We start from the raw sequence: 15,135 nt of genomic DNA, 5'->3' as shown, positions 1-15,135 counted from the left end.
ATTCCTCTTCTCCTTAGTTGTAGCCAAAAAAGGTCAGATGGTCCCCATCATGGCATGTTCTCCATCCACTCTAAGGGGAAGTGACTTCTAGGATATGCAGGACATGCAGACACACCAGGTGTCCATAGGCCACCACAGCCTTGGTTTTTTGCTGACCATGAGAAGCTGGTTTATGATTACTTGATTGGCAACCCCACTGAACTCAGACCAGCCTTATTAGACTGCCCTTATTCTTGAAGCTGGGAGTTTCTTCAAATCACTGCTGCCATATAGTGCACTCTAATGTCAAGAGTTGGAGTAAAATGAATAGTTTGTGACTGTAAACCGGGACTTCTCTTCTGCTAAGTGTCTCCGTGCCCGTTTAAGGAAGCTTCAGGAGAGAAACCTCTGTCCACGGGACCCCAGCACCACCATCTTGAGAAGTTAGGAGTTTCTAGCCTTTCAACATGGAAGGGACACAGAGCACAGTAGAGGTCAGATGCAATCACTCAAACTGTTACATTGCTATCATTGAATCAATGTTTACCCTTTTACACCAAGCAGCTGCCATGAATCTGCTCCCAGGGCACACGTGGTGCAGCTACCCCATGGACTAAGATATCCGAAGTTGAGAAACTAGAGTCTCTGCTGAAGCTGGAAAGAAAAGACACGAGACACAGCCCATCCTGCAGCTAAGGTGAAGATGTAGCGTTTGTTAAACTAGCAATAGATGCACAGTTGTCGACATGCCTTTCTCAGAGCCTCCTTTGTTGGACTCTGCCTAAAAACCCTTGCCTTTCCTCAGAAAGGAGGAAGATGGGGATATTGGACATCCTGGTCTGCTGTCGCCTTTCCCTGGATCAGGTACAATAAACTATTTTCCTCTTTCCCACCAGCTGTTTGGAGTGATTTGGGACTATTTCCTCTGGCCTCGGGGAGAGGGGTCCACCTTTGCATTAGCAGGCACACACCAGAGCTGATCCTCGGTCCAACATACATTTTGGTGCCTCAAATGTTAGACTTGTTTCAGTTTCAAATGTTGGCCCGCTGATGCCAAAATTGGCACCACCTTCCCCTAACCAGCTCTAGTTTTTGAGATCCAGTACACAGGCCATATACCATTCTTCACTCTGCTTGCCCATAGAAAAACCCCCAGGATATTTTAATATAGTACTAGCTAGGCTGAGATACAGGAAGGAAGTACACACTGGCTTTATTTAAAGTAATTTCTGTTGGACTAAATATTTAGCTAGACTACACCCAGTGCCTTTGATACAATGATACATGTGAACAGTGCAAATTCCATGAACATGGAATTTTCCCCAAGTACCACTTCACCTGCATTAGGAACTGAATAGCAAGCAGTTCCAATCTTAAAAAGGGGCCAGAAATAAGAGTCGCTGTACAGTAACTAAAAAGCCCTGTGGTGTAGTGCATTGTGTGCTGGACTGATGAACCGAAGGGCAGCTGTCTGAGCCCACCAGCTTCTCTGAAAGGCAAAGATGGGACTTTCAGCTCCTGTTAAGAAGTACGACTTCAGAAATCCACAGACATTCCATTCTGTCATCTAGGGTCACTATGAGTCATAACCGGATGCCTCGGAGTGAGTTTGGTACACTTAATAGAGATTCTAATGCTCTGAAACCCATCATGGGTTTGTCAGAGTTCAAAGTCCTTCACTAAAATTAAACATTTTTAGTCTCATTATAAGATGGCACAACTTCTCCACCTGTGCAGGAAATCTTAAAAGTTAGCATGTTTCTGATGTGGACTATTTAATATGAATTATACATGGATTTTCACAGATTAAACTGTTTTCTGGAATGTTTACTTCAGAATTTGAAGAAGAAAAAGTTAGATCTTCAAAATATCTGTGACACTTGCTATAAAGTTTTATAGTTTTGATACTAAATTGCCTTCACACCTTCCATATATGTGCCTGTCAGTTTTCCTCTCTTCTCATGCCGTGTTCTGGCTTTGCAATATCCAATGTGTGGTCTCTGTACAGACTGCAGTCTCCCAGACCAAAAAGAAAAATTTGCTGCCGTCTAGTCAATTCTAACTCAGTGACCCTATAAAACAGAGAAGACCTGCCTCTTTAAGTAGCCAAACCTTTAACTCTTTTAAAGGCTGCCAAGTGATTGGTGGGTTCAAATGACCTTGATTGGCAAATCAATGGGTAACCAGCTACCCAACGTGGGTTCTGATACTGCTTCCCTTGGAAGTTCCTTAATAATTAATTATTTTTCAATATTTCTGTGGGTCTGAATCATTCTCATATTTAAAGCTAGGGTGAGAAATTAATAAATTGGTTTAATTTAGTAGCTTAAAATATAGTTAGTGGAACACCATATCTAAGAACCTAGAGCTGATGTGGTCTAGTCACGATGCAATTTTTTGAACCAGCACCCCACATAGGCCCAGGAGCAGGCTTAAAAATCAAGACCCCAAGAAAGAAAATTTGGTTTTGTTCTCTGCTTATTCAGCCTGGTGTGTTGTGGATGCTTAAGAAAGTGTAGGGCTGTATAGTACTTTATGGATTAATTACAGCCTCATCGTTAGTTCTGTCATCTAGAGTTTTCCTTAGTGGTGTTTAGGTATGAAAGGATGTTCACCAAATGGTCCTGTCCTGCGGACTCATTATAGGAAGTTTTCTGATTACACAAAAGCAGGAACAAGCTTGAGGCGATGAAGATCTGGATTTAGAACAATATCCAGCCAATAGGTATCATATGCATTTATGAAATTTCCCAGATTAGTTACCTTGAGGATTATCAGATTACAATTTTCTTTCCTTGATTTTTTTTTAACTTTTAAAGGTATTTAAAGCAATCGAGTGCAAGTCTGGAATTGAGAACCATTTTTAATGTTTTGAACAAAAGTCCACTAGTGTAAAAACCAAATAAAAGACATAATGACTATTGGCTGACTTGAAATTCAGTATCTATTTACCAATGTGTTATTATCACAAAATTCAAGTGAAATAACTTTTTTCCCGTTCCAACTCAATCTTTATTTTATCACAAGGTTAGTGGTTTTATTCAAAAGAATTTAATAAGTCAATTTATCCTAAGCTTTATAGTACTCCACCATTTTCCTTAGAAGCTCAGTCAATATAAGCATTAAATGTCAGTATAAAATCTTTAAAAACACCTTAAGATGGGTTAAACAGTTATACGTTCCATCTCTTTGTAATCACTGAGCCTATGAAATCCAAAGCCCCAGAAATCCTTGTACTAGCAACAGTCAGAAGCCTGAACCTCCTAAAAAATATCCTTTGAGAGGTTAGTTGGGTAAGTCGTTTTCTCCAGCCCACAGTTTATTCCACAGCCCAGAGCAGGGGTCTGTGTGTGTTTGTTGGGGGGCGGGGAAGCAAACAGAAGGAAACAAAGACAAACGTATCAGCTCACCTGTGTCATTGGTAAAGCAGGTAGTGTAGCTAGAGGGTTAAGGGGTATTTACAGGAGTCTAAAGGGCAGAGAGACCGCGAGCACATGTTGTTCTGTTACAGCTAATAGCTCTGAGCCAAGTCCAGAGCAACTAACCACACCGACAGAAGGCAAAGCTATTTAAGAGAAGCAGCAACTCAGCAAGGCACAACCTTTGAAAGCCAGGAGCTAGACCAGCCTTTGCCTTAGAATTCTGTTGGTGGCTAGAAATTTACAGATAGATTAGATAGGGTGGAAGAACTAAAATTAGTTTAGAAATTCCCCACAGGGTGGAGGCTGAGCAGCGTTCTCCTTCTGACAGTTGGCCTGTGCACTTATAAGACACACTTAAAAAGGTTTTATTTATTTTTTGGGTCAGACTGAGATTTGTAGACTCCATTGGAAACCTAGACGGTAAGCATTGAATCACTGATTTATACTTTATACAATTCTACTCATAAAATTTGTACTCTGATTTCTCAAAGAAAAAAATCCTCTGCTAGAATCCTTGATACACTCTCAAATAATCTTATTTATTTTTCTGTATCATCTTCAAAGTAGTACAAAATTCGTGCGAGCTTTACTGAAGTGGGGAAAATCATTGACGTCAACAGCACACTGTAATTCATCTACTAGGGGGTGGTTATTTTGACTAATTAAAGTTAACCCTTTTATTCCTGACAAATTTATGGAAATGTTAAATCCAAGCCAAAAGTAATGTGAGGAAAACACATGTGGAAATGGACTTTGGACTTTGTTTTCTGTTAATTCTAGAGTGTCTTCTACTGCTGTTAGACTTTAAATATTTATTTAGAGACGTGAAAGTACCTATCACTGGAGCAAATTTTCTTTCTCTTTCATTTATGAAATATTTGTCTCAGAATAGAAAATCAATATACTTTTTTCCCTACATACTAAGAGGAAGTTTATTGTCTTAGTTTAGTTTGTTTAAATTCTTATTGCTTTCGTTGATGTTGATGTGGGCATGGTGTCCATTGGGTAGTGATATTGGAATGAAAGCATTAACATAATTAATGTGAGGTTCAGCACATTATGTGAAGCAAATAATACGATCCTAGATATGATACATATAGTTGTATCAATGGCATTTGCATTTCCCAAACACAAATTCCTTTAGCGTGTTCCAGGAGAAAAAAAGACCTCAAATTCAAATCTATTTATTTGGACTCCTTTATTAAGTCTTAGGACAAAGACAAATTATCCAGATACAGACGGTCATCAGCATGAGGCTATGATGGTTGCACTGACCTGCATGGTTTGCTTTTGTTTTGTCTCTGGCTGGTTTAAGACTTAATTAAGGGATCTCGATCGTGGATTACACATTGGGCTACCAACCACAAAGGCAGCATTTCAAAACCACCAGCTCTCTGTAGAAAAAAATGAGGCTTCCTACTGTGTAACCTGGCTGAGTTTGAGGACTAGAGAGAGACAAGGTGCTAGTATGGAGAAAAGGGTGGGTTGTATCCTTAATGTTTTTTGATCCAAACTTGTAATCTGTTAACATCTCGAGTAAATGCCATCATCGTGAGTATTGTCTGTGACCACTGCAGTAACTTATCGAGCCCAGCAGAGAAATAGAGTATCGTGGGGAGGATGGATGGTGTCAGAATAGGGTAAAGAAGGTTGGAGGATGGAGGTAGGTCTGACTGCTGCCTCAGAGGATGCATCCTTGGATGGATGTGGAGCTGAATTGTCTTCCCCTTGTGTAGTCGGAGGAGTTCAGATTCGTCTCCCTACACGGTTTACTCGGTGTTTTAAATAGACTGCATTAGTACCAATTTGAAATTTCAATGAGTACATTAAGACAGTGGGTTTCCTTTTGTATCGTTTAGTTTCCCTAAAAAACTTGTTTAATGCTGTGGTATATGTTTGAGGATCATTTTATTTGTCCCTTACTATTTGTTCCATCGGCAAATGCTTGGTCTGCCCTATTGTAAAGAGTAGATCTGGCTTTTCAGTTCTGTATGCAGAGGTTTTATGACCCAGAGAAAATTTGGGAAAATTGTACTCTGTTTTGGCATTTAATGGGGTGTTTGTGTGTGTATGTAATTCTATGCATGGAGGAGTGAATTATTTAATGTGTTTTCTCTAGCTGAAATCTCCAGCTGCTACCTAATGACCTATTTCTGCCTGAGCTTGAGTAAGAAGTTGGGGACTATGGTGATAGGATCGATTTGTTATGGTGCACCTCATTCTTTGGAATGCCATCCTTCTGGGTCTAAAATGCACCCTCTGAGAAGGAGAGGGGAATCTCACTAGCAGTGGAGCATGCTCTCTGGACTTGAGATCCATGTACAGTGAACCTCCCAGACCCAGAAGGCATCCGTGGCTTCAAAGGTGCAGCAGCAGAAGTAGGAGCCAGAACATAAAACAGAGTGGTGGACTTGCGGCCAACAGAGCATGTAAAACAGAGAGTGTGCTTTGGGGCATGAGACTGGCTTGCGGAGTGGGGTGCTTCAGAGCACTTAACTGGGAGAATTGGCCTTGTTGTCTGGAGGAGAGGGAGCCAAGTACCTCCAGGCTGAGGCTTAATGGCCTGGGTCCTCCAGGGCACTACATTCAGGGAGCTGGTTTGCTGCAGACTCAATGAGCTTGAACTGAATGCCTAGAACAATTGTGTTGTGAATTCCAACCTGGCACCTTCTGTACTGAACCATCTAATCCTTAATATTGTCTGTGAGTTCTGGGTAGCCATTGCAACAAATCTTAGAACCTAAATGAAAAAGTAGATAATATTATTTTAGACACCTCATTCCCTTTTCAAGGTGCTCTGTGTCGCGATGAGCTTGTGCACCCATTGGTATGAGCTGGTCAAAATTCTTTTGGTCAAAATTCTGAGACACCAAATGCACGGCTTCACTTTTGCTAAGTGTTGCCAGCTGACTTTGTGTGTGCATGTTGGGGGGAACTAGCAGATAGTCCAAGAATCTCATAGGAGAAATCATTACCAGTCCCTGCTTTGTTTTGAAGCACATGTTATTCATTGGTAATAAGGGAATGTTACCTCCAGATCTCAAGCAAGACATTGTTCCAGGGCACAAAATAAACCCCAGAGCTCAAATATGGTTTATGGAGAACAATTTATTAAGTCTCCCGACAAGCCAAACACAAGGCAAAAGGAAGAGACTCATCATCTGATTGAAGGTCCCCGTCAGTATGAGACCAGGATGGCATCCAAGGGTTTACAGAAGACTGGCCACCTAGATAGGATTGGGTGGGGTGGGGGCACAAGGAAACTGTTACAAAAGCAGGGTGGTGACAGATAAATGCATCGCGGTTGTAGGCAGAAGAAATAGAATGGCACCAGGACTGGAACAAGTACATTGTGTTAGATGAGTTTACAAGAGGGGTTCAAAGTCCTCTAACCAAGGCAGTCAAGACTTGACTTAAGACCTTGAGGCCCTAGCCACCCAAATTCCATCAAGGGCACCGCTAGAGCTATTCCATCCCTCCCTGGACTGCCTAGGGGTGTGGTAGTAATCCACTTTCTAAGTGCTATGCGTATTGCTGGTTCAACACTCACTGCCATCCAGTGATGCCGACACCTAGTGATCCTACACAACAGGTTAGAACTGCCTGTCTTTCTCGAGAGGAGTAGCTGGGGGTTTTGAACTGCTGACCTTTTGGTTAGCAACCCAAGTTGTTACCCCTGTGCCACCAGGGTTCCTTGCTGGTTAAATGGTTGGGAAGAATTCAGTGGAGGCTAAATTTATGTGAGACTGAGAAAAAATGGATTTAGCTATAAATAGTTGCCCTCTGCAAATTTAGTGCTCAATATTTAAGCTCTAATATAACTTCTATTCATGCAGTAGAGGCTGGCAAGTGATTGCCGATATCTTTAGAGAATCAGTGGCCAAATTTGAAGGAAAAGTTCTGTAGTATGAAAATAGTTTAACCTAACTAAAGCAGCTTGGAATTATGCAGCTACTCTGTAGATGTGGGTTGTGTTGTGCTGCTTTGAGAATGTTAGGCTGTTGCTAATTGTCATAACACACACTATCTTAAAGGAAACACAGTCTTCCATGGCTGACGTGAGAGGCTTGTACTCCTTGCTCAAGATGGTGTTTGTTTGAATAAAATCTGTAATCGATTAAGACAAAACCTGGGAACGTGCATAAGATTCCATTTTGAAGACTTCTGTTTTAATTTTGAGAGCATTCAATCTCTGTTTCCCTTTGCATGGCAGCAGGTTATTCTGATCATTAGCTGCAAAGAAAAGAATCATTATGACTCTTATTAATTAGATAGCCCATTTGAAGAGTGCACTACTTAAAAACAAGACAAAAAAAAAAGAAAACCCAAAACTATTGGTAGAACTAAGCAAAAACATTTGTGAAAATATGATTTTTACTCCAGATGGCATTATAAAATTGGGTTGTATTATTTTAAGGAACTCTATTTTGATTTGATCCTATGTGTACTTATGAATTAAATTGCATCAGTATTATAAATAATGAATGAAATGAATTCATTTTATACATATTTGTGCTTATAATGACCTTGAAATCAGAATCTTTACGTTATTTTAATTGGCTATTACAGAATGTGCTTCATCAAAGAATAAAGGGGATTTAAAAAGTGAAACTATTTTTTCCAGAGATCTGGGATAAGCCTAGAATTTTGGGAATTTTTATTTTTGATAAAATGAATAAAGGAACTAAGACCTGCTTTCCTACGGACCAGGGGATGGGTACTATATGGGTCGTTCAGTTTCTTTGGTGGCCTGGTTTGCACGTATGCACATGTTTGATGGGAGTTCTTGTCTTTGAATGTGAACCAGAGATAAGGGAAAGCCCCAGTCTGAATTCTTACAGCCTACAGGAAACTTAAAAAAAAAAGTCCCTCACACTTCCGACCAGAAGGAGCCCTGGTGGCCTAGGAGGTTAAATTCTGGGCTGCGAACCGAAAGCTCTACAGTCGGTCCACAGGAGAAGGAGAACACTGGTAAAGATTTGCCAGCTCAGAAGGATTACCAAGCCAGGCTTGCCTCCCTGTCACAGAGAGAGACAGGCTGAATGAAAGCGAAACGGAAAGTTTTACATTTGGTGGACTAAACAAGGAGGAAAGCCCGGGACTAGGCTGTACAAGGCAAGTTTCTCCTCAAAAGGGGGGTTTACAGTCTCATGTGTGTACACCAGGAAGCACATTGAGGGAATTATGAATATGTAATGCCTTTTCGGGGCATAGTCATGACCGTGCATTAAGGTGGGGCTATGATTCTTGACAGACCGAGTTCATCAGATCTCTTGAATGGGAGTTGGAGCTTCTGAGTAGGTCTGGTGACGTCGTTCCTATGACTTTTGGTCCCTTCATCAAAAATACTTTTGTTTCCTCAAGACTTGAGGCTGTGACTGCCCTTTCTGTACGTGTTCTCAGTGCCAGGTCTGGTCATAACTGGTAGTCATCTGCTGTGATGGAATACTTTCTCATGAGGAAAGGGCTCTCAAGAGACAAGTTATCAGCAAGGAAAATATGGGTTATTGTGGGGGTTATTTGATATGTATCAATATAATAATATATAATATAATTGATTATATAATATATGATAGTATACATATATATATAATGTATACAATAATATCATACATATTCCCACATTCTGTGGCTTCTTATATCCTAAGGGTAGGCTCCCTCAGCAAGCTATGGGATTTACATTACACAGGGCTAAGCAGGATGGTGATGGGGATTGATTTTGTTAATGTGTGGAGCAGTTACACTCTGCCCTATAGGATTTCCATAAGTAAGAATTGACTCGCTGGCAGTGGGCTTTTAATCAGGTGTAGACATTTTAAGGCATTAGGAAAAACTAAAATTAAAATTGGAAAAATAGACAAAATAACCTTTTTTATTGTTGAAAGAGAACTTAAACAAGCATTAATTCAACAATACTTATTAACCTAATTAATTATCTTTAAATGACCTAAAGATCTTAAAATTATAAGTATTTGTTATCAATCACCACATATGCATATGAAACTTGGACTTTAGATAAGGTAGACAAAATAATAATTGATGCATTTGAATTATTTTGCTGACAGAAAATATTGAAGTACCGTGAACTGCCAGAGTAACAAATCTGTCTTGGATGAAGTACAGCCAGAAAGGTCTTTAGAAGAGTCCTGGTGAGACTTCATCTCACATACTTTGGACACGTTATGAGGAGAGAGATCAATGCCCAGGAAAGGCCATCTGTTTGGTAAAGTAAAAGGGAAGAGAAAAAGAAGCCCCCTGAGGAGATAAATTGACACAGTGGCTCCATCAATGGGTCAAATCTAACAACTGTGAGGTTCGAAATGTTAGGACCACGAAATGTTAATGCTCACAGTGTATACGGCTACCATGAGTAATACCTGCCTCGGTGACACTTAGCAACAACGGGGTCTGATTTTTTAACATAAAAAGTATATAAAGAGCTAACACTTAATGCTTTGTTCATAATGCTGTTATGACTTTGTTGTTGTTAGGCGCCACCAAGTCCGTTTTGGCCTTGGAGGGCTTATGCACAACAAAATGAATCACTGCTCTGTTTGGACTATTCTCACAATTGTCCCCATGCTTTCGCCCATTGTGGCAGTCATGGTGTCGATCCATCTCCTTGAGGGTCTTCCTCTTTTTTCACTGTCCCTCTACTTTACCAAACACAGTGTCCTTCTCCAGAGACTGGTCTCTTGACACTGTCCAATGTGTGTAAGGTGAAGTCATTACATCCTTGGTTCCCAGGAGCACTCTAGCCAAACTTCTTTCAAGACAGATTGATTTGTTCCTCTAGAGGTCTATGGTCCTTTTAGTATACCTCTCCAGCCCCACAATTCAATGCATCGGTTCTTCTTCAGTCTCTCTTACTCAATATCCAACTTTCACATGCATCTGAGGCAATTAAAAATACCATGGCTTGATGTAGACATATTTTAGTCTTAGAAGTAACATCTTTGCTTTTCAATACTTTAAAGAGGTCTTAAGCAGCAGATTTACACAATGCATTGCATCTTTTAATTTCTTGACTATTGGTTCCATGAGAGTTGATTGTGGATTCAATCAAGATAACATCCTGGACAATTTCATTCTTTTCTCCATTATCACAATGTTACCTATTGGTCCAGTTATGAGGATTTGGTTTTCTTTATATTAGATGTAACCCATACTGAAGTTTGCAATACTTGATCTTCATCAGCAATTATGTCAAACAAAGTTGTTTTCTCTGCATATAGCTGGTTGTTTTTAAGCCTTATTTCAATCCTGATATGGAATTCTTCTTCATATAATTCAGCTTCTCTGATAACTTGCTCAGCAACAGATTTATTAAGTCTGATGAGAGGATACAACCCTGATACAAACGTTTCCTGATTCTAAACCATGCAGTATGCCTTTGTTCTGTATGTACAGCTGCCTCTTGATCCATGTGCAGCTACCACATGAGCACAATAAGTGGTCTGGAATTCCATTCTTCTCAGGGCTCTCCATAGTTGGTCATTTTCCCCATAACAAAATGCCTTGACATAGTCAATAAAACAGAAATAAACATCTTTCTGCTATTCTCTTCTTTCAGTCGCGATCCATCTGAAATCAACAATGATATTCTTTGCTACACATCCTAGGTTGGCATTCTGTTCAGTCACCTTTCTTTGGAGTGGTTACAAATATGGATCTCTTCCAGTCAGTTGTCCAAGTAGCTGTCCAAATTTCATGGCATTCATGAGTAAGCGCTTCCAGCGCTTCATCAGCTTGTTGAAACATTTCATTTGGTATTCCATGAATGCCTGTAGCTTTGTTTGCGGTTAATGCTTTCAGTGCAGCCTGAAGGGATTCCTTTAGCACCATTAGTTTGGTTCATGTGCTACTTCCTGAAATGGTGGAAAGTTGACTAGTCCTTTTTGATAAAATGACACTGTGTATTCTTTCCATCTTCTTTTGATATTATTACATTGCACATATATAATTTAGTTCTTTCATTAACCTTGTTACTATTATTTCCCAATGATAAAAATTGAGGCATGGGACTCAACATTGTTTGGCAATTATGTGATTTCAGAGGTTAGGAAGATGGGAATCATAGTTAAATATATGCTTTACTGGTAGCTTAATTTCTACATGCAGATGGTGACCGTTACTTTTTTCCCTAGAGAAAATCTTATGATGGAGCCCTCACCTTGTGAATCACCAGCTGACACTGTACAACACCTTGCATCTCAACTCGGATGTCAGCCTACAGACGAGCGAGTTGCTCTCCATCTTGATGAGAAGGACAAGCTGAGGCACTTCAGAGACTGCTTCTTCATCCCCAAAGTGCAGGATCTGCCTCCAAGTAAGAATGCTAGGAGTTGTTTTTTGTTTGTTTTGTTTCTGTTTTTAACAATATCTTTATTACTTTATTGGTATGTGCTACTCTATGTATTTATCATAAATCTTTGGATTGTTGTCTAACTGCATAAAAGAGTCATGACAAGCATGTCTAAGAAACAGTAGATCTCTGTTGCTGTTGGATCAAGCTGTCAGTTTACCTGAACCATAAATTCTCTGTGCTTCCTCTTATCCTCTGAATAAAATGCTGATGTTGTTAACTACTTCTCTGAACAGCAGAGTGACTGAGTGAAAAATAGGTGCATGCACTGGTGCTTTAAGCACTTAGAGCTCAATTGTGTTTCACTAGAATATTAGAGTGCAGTTGGTGCTTGAACTACATGGGTTTGAATTGGTGGGACCATTTAATAGCAGATTTCTCCCCTATTGGTATTGTTTCCAGCTTGTGTTGAGACTATTCACTTAAAATACCATGCAATGCTCATTCTATCTATAAGAGTAGTTCCTCTCTCTAGTTACTGCTCTTATAGAGATAACTCTCATGAGCAGATGATTATCATAACATGGTGTTTTAATTGGATCCTGCCAACACGTTTACTTATCACAGTAAACAGGAAAGAAAAATGCAAGTATAAGCAGACCCGTGAGCAGTTGAAATCAGTTTTGTTCAAGGGTCAATTGTAATGTAGTAGTGGATTTTTGACTGTGGGAACTCAGTGTTTCTAACCCCACCTGTTTTTAGTGGCAACCAGTGTATGAAAGCATAAGTACTGTTTGGGAAGTGGAGTATGTAAGGGAAGATATTATGTGAATAGACATCTATGCCTGTTGTGAGTAAAGATGGAGTTTATTTCATTATTAGATGTTATAGTGAAGTGAAGTGTCTTCATAAAGCTTTCTATGTCTCCAGAACTCTTGAGAAGTGCTTGGGTGGACTATGAAAATAGGACATGTGTAAAACTAATGTAGGGATTGGTAAGCTCTTGTTGATACTTCCATGGCTCTAAGGATGATCCATCTTCGAAGCAGACACACAGAGAAACACAAGGGCCATCAAAGAAGAGCTAGCAAAGCAGCAAATTCGAGATCTCATTGCCAGAGTCTGAGACCAGCGGTACCAGAGAGGCTAGTGGAAATGGAAATGGAGCGAAAGGGAAAGACTTCCTAGAAACTTTTGAAATGTTCATTAAGTAAACCTGATATAATACTAAAGCACATGTAGCATGAATCAAACGTTCTGGTAGAAGTTAATAATGATACTACCCACTGGTAGTTTTAGTCTGTTTTGAATTACTTATTTAAAAAAGTGTTCCTTTGGTTGTTCTGCCACTTTTGGCTTTGATATCATAATCCAAGAGGCACCAGCTCTATTCAATGCAGGTGGAAGCATAGACGGTGTTCTGTAGGACTATAAATCTTAAAAAATGAGTGACATACTCAGGTTTATCATGTTTAAATTCATTTAGTTTATGACAATGCACTAAAGGCACACAAGTAAGATCCCATAACATTCATATTTAAACCAGAGACTTGTAATTAACAATTGTAATTAAAATGTGTGCTGTCTTAATTAATGTTCTCGATTTTACTTCTGTGGGTCCTAATGTCTATTGACATGGCTACACAGAACTCACAGCCAAAATTCATGATTCATGGACTTTTAAGGATGGCAATAAATTGTAATGCCAGTAAGAAATGCTCAGGGTTGAATTGTTTCTCAGGACGTGTTACAAAGTTATGTTAAGTCTTCAAATAAATACCCAAAGGGCTACCACTCTGCTGCATGCTCAACCTGGTGGCATTTGGCTTCAGCTCTGTGGGTTAGTAAAGACAGCTCCCTGACTTAAGTGTCCAAAGGCACCCCACTCCAGTGTGGTTCTGCTCAAAGGTACTCAGCTGTACTTGTGTGGGTCAGCAAGTCCAATTTCCCCCAGTTAAGTGCTGCACAGAAATACCCTACTGCACAACCCGCCTCCTGCACAAGAGCACTCAACTCTGCTTGCCCCCTGGGTTGGGAAGTCCATCACACTCTTCCATGCTCTAGCTTCTGGTTCTGCTGCTCCTCCTCTGATAGTAGAGCTGTCTTAAGAATTCAGGAGGATCACTGCACAGAAATATTTTTAAAAAATCATTTTATTTGGGACTCATACAGCTCTTATCACAATCCATACATATATCCATTGTGTCAAGCTCATTTGTACATATGTTGCCATCATCATTTGAGCACTTGGTATCAGCTCCTCATTTATTTTCCTGCCCTCTCCCACCCTCCCTCCCTTATGAACCCTTGATAATTTATAACTTATTATTATTTTTTCATGTCTTACACTAACCAATGTCTCCCATCACCTGCTTTTCTGTTGTCTGTCCCCCTGGGAGGCGGTTATATGTAGATCATTGTGATCGATTCCCCCATTTGTCCCCCCACCTTTCCCTTACCCTCCTGGTATCACAATTCTCATTGTTGGTCCTGAGGGGCTTATCTGTCCGGGATTCCCTGTGTTTCCAGCTCTTATCTGTACCTGTGTACATGCTCTGTTCTAGCTGGATTTGTAAGGTAGAATTGGGGTCATGTTAGTGGGGGGTGGAGGAGGAAACATTACAGAACTAGAGGAAAGTTGTATGTTTCATCATTGCTATACTGCATCCTGACTGCTCATCTCTTCTTTGTGACCCTTCTGTAAGGGAATGGCCAATTGTCTAGATGGGCTTTGGGCCTCCACTCCACATTTCCCCTTATTCACATTGATATGATTTTTTTGTTCTGGGTCTTTGATGCCTGATACCTGATCCCATAGACATCTCATGATCATACAGGTTGGCGTGCTTCTTCCATGTGGGCTTGTTGCTTCTCAGCTAGATTGCTGCTTGTTGATCTTTAAGCCTTTAAGACCCCAGATGCTATATCTTTTGATAGCCAGGCACCATCAGCTTTCTTCATCACATTTGCTTATGCACCCATTTTGTCTTCAGCGATTGTGTTGGAAAAGTGAACATCATGGAATGCCAGGTTATTAGAAAAAAGTGTTATTGCATTGAGGGAATACTTGAGTAGAGGCCCAATGTCTTTCTGCAACCTCAATACTTAGCTTATAAATATATGTGCATAGATCTATTTTTCCTATTGTTATATATAAATATATTTGCATATGTGCATGCCTATATTTAGACCTCTATAAATGTTCTTTCCTCCTAGTTCTTTCTTCTATTTCCTTTTACTTTCTTCTTGTCCCACTATCATGATTGGCCTTCATTTGGTTTTAGTAATTCCTCTCAGTTACATTGCCCTTGATCAAGTCCTACCAGGCATCCTACTCCCTCTTTGCCATCAATTTTAGATCACTTGTTGTTCCCCAATCCCTGGGTTTGCTAACACCCACTTCCTTTCCCCTTGCCACCTCTTCTCTGT

At 40.1% G+C, this 15,135-nt stretch overlaps 1 protein-coding gene across 7 annotated transcripts in view; it reads left to right on the top strand.

Moving 5' to 3' along the window:
- The first annotated feature begins 782 nt into the window (after positions 1 to 782).
- KYNU (kynureninase) overlaps positions 783 to 15,135 on the top strand; it is a 149,421-nt gene continuing 135,068 nt past the window's right edge. For 2 of the 7 annotated variants that reach the window (XM_004703840.2, XM_045299017.1), the window contains exons 1-2: positions 3,589 to 3,821; positions 11,549 to 11,730. In XM_004703840.2, the coding sequence (XP_004703897.1) occupies positions 11,559 to 11,730 (172 nt within the window). In that variant the 5' untranslated portion in view covers positions 3,589 to 3,821; positions 11,549 to 11,558. Of the gene's footprint in view, positions 844 to 3,588; positions 3,822 to 8,370; positions 8,517 to 9,511; positions 9,551 to 9,603; positions 9,625 to 11,379; positions 11,460 to 11,548; positions 11,731 to 15,135 lie in introns of those variants that run through there. The other 5 variants (XM_045299005.1, XM_045298987.1, XM_045298993.1 and 2 more) reach the window with 5 other exon arrangements.

The sequence above is a fragment of the Echinops telfairi genome, unplaced genomic scaffold (assembly GCF_000313985.2).
Source record: "Echinops telfairi isolate 266 unplaced genomic scaffold, ASM31398v2 ScPeMD7_4;HRSCAF=17, whole genome shotgun sequence".
NCBI lineage: Eukaryota > Metazoa > Chordata > Mammalia > Afrosoricida > Tenrecidae > Echinops > Echinops telfairi.
The sequence above is the reverse complement of the archived record's forward strand: the minus strand, read 5'-3'. Positions and strand labels throughout refer to the sequence as shown.